General features: G+C 34.4%; 1 protein-coding gene across 3 annotated transcripts; it reads left to right on the forward strand.

Moving 5' to 3' along the window:
* Nucleotides 350-5959, forward strand: LOC18609368 (IAA-amino acid hydrolase ILR1-like 1). Of its 3 annotated transcripts, XM_007044439.2 has the most exons (6): nt 350-822; nt 1596-1721; nt 1808-2122; nt 2269-2397; nt 2631-2997; nt 5919-5959. In XM_007044439.2, exons 1-6 carry the CDS (start codon nt 421-423, stop codon nt 5924-5926), a joined length of 1347 nt encoding a protein of 448 aa, XP_007044501.2. In that variant the 5' UTR covers nt 350-420; the 3' UTR covers nt 5927-5959. The 3 variants fall into 3 exon arrangements, with proteins under 3 accessions (XP_007044501.2, XP_017970521.1, XP_007044503.2); XM_018115032.1 differs by lacking the exon at nt 5919-5959 and having other exon boundaries at nt 2631-3265; XM_007044441.2 differs by lacking the exon at nt 5919-5959 and having other exon boundaries at nt 1808-2068; nt 2631-3265.

A 6234-nucleotide genomic window follows, 5' to 3' on the forward strand; every position in this document is an offset into this window, starting at 1 on the left:
GTGAAAAATATATAAAAACATTTTAGATGGCTAGGGATGCAAGGCCCACTGTAAATGGGCATTGCTTTCCATCAAGGATAACACCATTTTGCCAAATCAAATCAACCATGAGCCGCTGTAAATCTGATCCACAGGAGTCTGTTATTGGACTCATTGGGGTCTATCGACGGATAGATCCGTTACCAAAATTCTCATTGGAATTGATCTAAGGGTCAAGAATCCTGCAAACGTGTTTTCAAGTCAAACGAAATGTGATGCATAAAACCAGAAACAGGATGACAAATAATATTAATTAATAAGGAAAAGTCCAGAGAGAAAAAGTCCGTTATCAAAAAATAAAAATAGAGAGAGAAAGAGTCCATATAAAAATCTTAACCACCCATACCGTTTGTATCACTTGAACCAACTTGGCCTTTGGCCATGGCGCTGGACATTCTACAACACATCTTCTTAATCGCCATAATTCTGTCTCCCTTCTTCTTCTCTTTAGTATTCCAAGTTTCTTGCCATGAAGAGCACTGCTTCAATTCTTCAAGTAGTCCAACAGCTTGTCCCAACGTGTCAGTCAAAGACCAGATACTTAGGCTGGCATATGACGAAGAAACAGTGGATTGGATGAAGCAGATAAGGAGGAAAATACACGAACACCCTGAACTTGCTTTTGAAGAAGTTAAGACAAGTGAGCTTATTAGGCATGAACTTGATCATCTTGGTGTTGCTTATCGGTGGCCTGTGGCTAGAACTGGTGTTGTGGCTATAGTTGGGTCTGGTTCTCCACCTTTTGTTGCTTTGAGAGCTGATATGGATGCTTTGCCTATTCAGGTCAATTTTCTTTCTTTTCTTTTTTGTCCCCCTTGTTTTAAATGGAGAAAGAAAAATGAAGAGGGGAAATTGAGATATTTTTACTGTGTACTCATGGATTAAATTATGTACCCACGGCACAGGCTATTGATTTCTTGAGCGCTGTTACCTTGATGTAATATGTATTCAATAGTCAATAGGATTAGAGCATCTACAGTTTAAAAAGAAATTTAGATGTGAAACAGACAAATGATTCTTTCCTTTTTATTACCCTTGCTTAAGTAAAGGGGAGACCATTGAAAAGTTTACTAAACATAGAAAGAAAATAGTACTTTATTTTATGATACGGTCACTAGTAACAGTATTTGGGTTTTTTTTTTTTATTGAATTCAGCTGGCTATTTTATATAAAATTCAGAGCAAATATTTCCATGATAATGAATTATGGGAAGAAGTCAACTGGAAGTGCTGTCTACATTTGGCTTCTATTTTCACAGAAAGAAAAGGCGGTGGGTTTTAATGTTTCTACAAGATCAGATATAAGGAAAATTCAACTGTTTTATAGATTTAATTTGTCATGGAGTATAGGAAAAAGAATTAAACCTTGTGCTGGACATGTTTTCAGCTTTAATAGATTGCATAAAGCAAATGACTGAAGGAACTGGTTGAGTTTGAGAAATATGACCATCTTTCAAGACTCTCAAGCCCTGCCCCAAAGGAAAATCAAAAGAAGAAATTGAAAAGTTTATTAGATATTAATTGGAATGTCATGTAGTCTGCATCTTTAATATGCAGGAATTGGTAGAATGGGAGCATAAAAGCAGAGTAGATGGCAAAATGCATGCCTGTGGTCATGATGCCCATGTTGCCATGCTGCTTGGAGCTGCAAAGATTCTGCAAAAGCTGCGATGCGCGTTACAGGTGAAGCCTAAAGCATTTGTCAATTGGTTTTAGGATATTAATTCTTCCCTTCTCTTATTAGAAACTAAATTTGATTTTTGCCATAGGGAACTGTGGTTCTTATATTTCAACCAGCTGAGGAACGGGGTGAAGGAGCAAAAGACATGATCAAAGAGGCGGTGCTTGAAAATGTAGAGGCCATTTTTGGGTTGCATATAGTGCCTCAATATCCCCTTGGTGTTGTTGCTACACGACCTCGAGAGTTTCTAGCAGGGTGTGGGAGCTTCAAAGCCACAATTAGTGGAAAAGGAGGTCATGCTGCGGTTCCCCAACAAACCATTGATCCGATTTTGGCAGCTTCAACAGCGGTAATAAGTTTACAGAATATAGTTTCAAGGGAAACAGACCCTTTAGATTCTAAGGTGAAGTTATTTCCACTTTCAAATAATGTCAAGGGCTTCATCAGCTAAATCATGTCATTCGATCATGCAATTTTCATTTCCTCGGATGTTGGATTTAATGTAATTATGTACTTTTGTCACAATTTTCAGAGTATTGAATACTGCAGGTGGTCTCAGTAGCCATGATTCACGGTGGAACTGCATTCAATGTGATCCCGGACTCAACAACAATAGCAGGAACTTTCAGAGCTTTCAGCAAGAAGAGCTTCAATGCACTTAGGGACAGAGTAGAAGAGGTGACTATTTTTTTTTTGAATAGCTAGAAGAGGTGACTATTTATCTCCTAGTTTTCAAATGACTAATGGTACTAAGAAATGGAATGTGAATTTCATCGCTGGCGAAAAATCAGTAGGCCTACATTTCTAAGGGAAATAAAATGGTAGCCTGACCAGAACATAGCATATTAGATAGTATTTATTAAGATGATTTTTTATGTAAATATTCATGAATATCCAACTTCTTCTACAAGGTAATCAAAGCACAGGCAGCTGTGCATCGGTGCTCTGCGAAGATTGACTTCTCAGGAAAGGAACACCCGACAATTCCTCCAACTGTGAATGATGAAAAAGTTCATGAACATGTAATGCGTCTGTCCAGGGAGATAGTAGGAGAAGAAAACACAAAACTGGCTCCTACTTTCATGGGGAGTGAAGACTTTGCTTTCTACTTAGACAAGGTTCCTGGATCGTTCCTATTATTAGGCATTAACAACGAGAAAACTGGAGCCATACATCCTCCACATAGTCCCTATTACACCATCGATGAGGATGTGTTTCCCATTGGGGCAGCAATTCATGCAGCATTTGCACATTCATTTCTTTCGAATTCTACAAGAGGTTCAATTTGATTTTTCCTATTGCTAAATTGTTTTAGTACTGATCACCGTATTCCTTCTCTATTGTTCATATATTAGCAACATGTTTGATTGGGTAAATTATAAATTTAGAACCCAAACATTATTGAAATTGTTCATTTGGTATTTGAAGATAAGAAAATTACAGTTAGGTACTCCAACCTCTATTCGGCAAAGGAGATCGGCATGGCCTCAAGGGACAATGCTAATGAATCATTTGTCTTAGAAATGCCAAGTTAGATTACACATCATTGTCATGTTAATTTATTTCTATTTTTTTTTCTAATTTTCAATATGTTTTGATACAACTTATAGAAAAAAAAATAAAGAATTAGATCTTTCATATTATTCATTGGTGTTAATCATTATAAGCAAAGTGGTTCCCTTTTCAAAGCCTCTAGAATGTGTGAATCAGCACCCAAACCATTTGAAATACCCCCAACACCTCTTAAACTAGATAGAAATAAAAGAGAAGATGTTCTTACTTCTGTTGAAAAGTTCAAAAAATGTAGAAAATACCTAAGATCTAAGTAAAGAACTAAATTACTTAATGAAAATAAAAAACTATCTGGGGGGTTATTTATAATAACCAATTAGACTCAAACTTATTTGGTGAGCAAGTAAAGTAAATAGTGAATAAGAAAATAATCTAACCCTAAACTTCCATAGAGTACAAGTAAACTAAAAGAAAAATAGAAAAAGATTACATAAGGAAATCTTCTCCCCAATATATTCTCTTTTTAATTTGAGGATACTTCTATATTTCGTGATAGCCTCCTTCAAGTTTGTGTGGTGATAGGTTCGGACTACACTGAACTTGCCATCGATATTGTAGGTATCCGCTTCGTGCCTCCCTCAAGTTGGTGGAGAGTGAACCTTTATACAATTTAGCAATAAGTTGAATGTTCAGCATTGAGTCCCTTGGTTAGCAAATCTGCAAGTTGATTTTGTAAAGGAACAAAATTGAGAGCTAGGAGTTTTTGTTGAATGTGTTCTTTGATAAAATGACATTCAAGTTCGATATATTTAGTTCGTTCATGAAAGACTAGATTGGATGCAATGTGTATGGTTGACTTGTTATCACAAAATAGAGAAATGAGTTTTGTAATAAAAAAAGACATATCTTTTAAAACATTATGTAACCAAACCAGTTTTGTCGTTGTCACTGCCATTGCTCAATATTCAAATAGATTAGTCTCCCCACGAGTCTTTGATATGTAGTAGCATCCTCAAGTAAGTCCTTTATCTGACTACATAAATTGTGTTGTTATGGAATTGGCTATTTGCACCACCTTTACATCATGAAGGCCTGCTTCTTTGATAATATCTCCTGCATATTTGTGCTGATTCACATAGATTCCATCTTGATTCCTTTTAACCTCTAACCTAAAACATAATACAAGGGTCCTAGGTCTTTTATTTTGAAACAAGTCTGGAAATATTTTTTAAATTGTTTTCATTTATTTGTGTTATTCCTAGCAAGTATAAGATCATCCATGTAGATTAATATTGTCAAGAAATTATCCTCATCTAAAAGTGTAAATAGTGAGTGATCCCATGGACTTTGTTTAAAACCATAATTGAGAAGAGAAGTGGAAAGTTTTCCAAACCATGTTTGTGGTGCTTGTTGGAGTCCATACAAGGACTTATACAGTTAACAAACTAGAGAATCATTAGGAACATCCACAGCTTGAGGAGGTTTCATGAATACTTCTTTATTGAGTTCCACATGTAAGAAAGCATTATCAACATCCATTTTATGTAGTTCTCATCCTTTAATTACTGAAGTAACCAACAAGCATCGCACTATAGTGAATTTAGCCACTAGAGAAAATGTTTCATTATAGTTGAATCCTTCCATTTGACTATAACTCTCTGAAACTAATCGAGCCTTATACCTTTCAATTGTTCCATCAGCTTTTCGTTTAATTTTGAATACCCATTTGCTTCTAATTGGCCTTTTTTTCTTTTGGTAAGGGAATTAGGTTCCATTTATTGTTTGAAAAATGAGCTTTTAGCTTTTTATTCATTGTTTCCACATCGAATTTTTGACAACCTTTTAATAAGTATCTGACTTAAGATTCATTTCTTCCAATCTTACGTTCTTAGTAGAAGATACTACAAGATTTTTAGAAAAGAATGAATTTTGAGAATCTTTACCATACAATTAGTTGATAAGAGTGTTATACTTGGTTGAAGGTCTATAATCTTCTTGCAAATCATTACATAATCTTCAAATCTTTGTGACATTCTTTTTTCCCTTTATGGCCTTGAGTTCTCAATTATAATTTCTCTTTCAATTACTTCATTCTTTTTTTTCAAAATCAGATTCTCTCATGTTTCCTTCCTCTATCTTGATTGAGTCTTCTACATTTTCAGGTTAATTTTGTGCATGTTTTGATTTTTCAAGTTCAATCACAATTGTTGATGATTGCATTTTTGTTGTTTTTGAAGGTTGTATAGTTTTAAAAGGGAAAAAATCCTTATAAAATATGACATCTTGAGATTTAAACAACTTTCTAGTATTGAGTTTCATTACCTTATGGCCATTTTTTCCCGAAACATAGCCTAAAAAGATATTTTTTGGATCTTGCAACGAACTTATCATTTGGCTTAAGTTTAACATAGACATAAAATAAACATTCAAACACTCCAAGATGATCATATAAGGGTTTTTCTTTAAATAAAACCTTTGATAACTCTCTAATATAGAATTATTTGGACTAAATTTTGATAGTAATTTAGCTTAGTTCTTGTAGTAATGTATAAAAATTAGTGGATTTTATTTAATTATTTTAAATTAATTAGTTTAGGTGAATCAATCTAACCTTAGTTAATTTTATGCTTAATTTAGTGTTAATGTGATTAAGATAAGTTGTTATTGATTTATTTGTACTTTTGCAGGTGTTTGATGGAAGAAGAATTTTAAAGAAAGATGGAGAGCAATTTCAAGATGTAGACTTTCATTGCACATGTTTTTGTATTTTGACCATAACTCTCTCTACAAAGCTTCAAATGAGATGATTATTGAACCATTGGAAAGAAAAGAGAAAAATATACATCTTTTATGTTTACCACATCCCCCAGTTCGACTTGGAAGGTGGTCAAAAATTATGTTGAAGTTGAATTACTGTAGCAGTCCTAGAGCAATTACGATTTCTGCTAATTAATGGGTCGAGGCCCCCAGCTCACGTGCTCTAATGAGGAAATCTTGATTGAA

This window comes from Theobroma cacao, chromosome 2, assembly GCF_000208745.1.
Source record: "Theobroma cacao cultivar B97-61/B2 chromosome 2, Criollo_cocoa_genome_V2, whole genome shotgun sequence".
Lineage (NCBI taxonomy): Eukaryota > Viridiplantae > Streptophyta > Magnoliopsida > Malvales > Malvaceae > Theobroma > Theobroma cacao.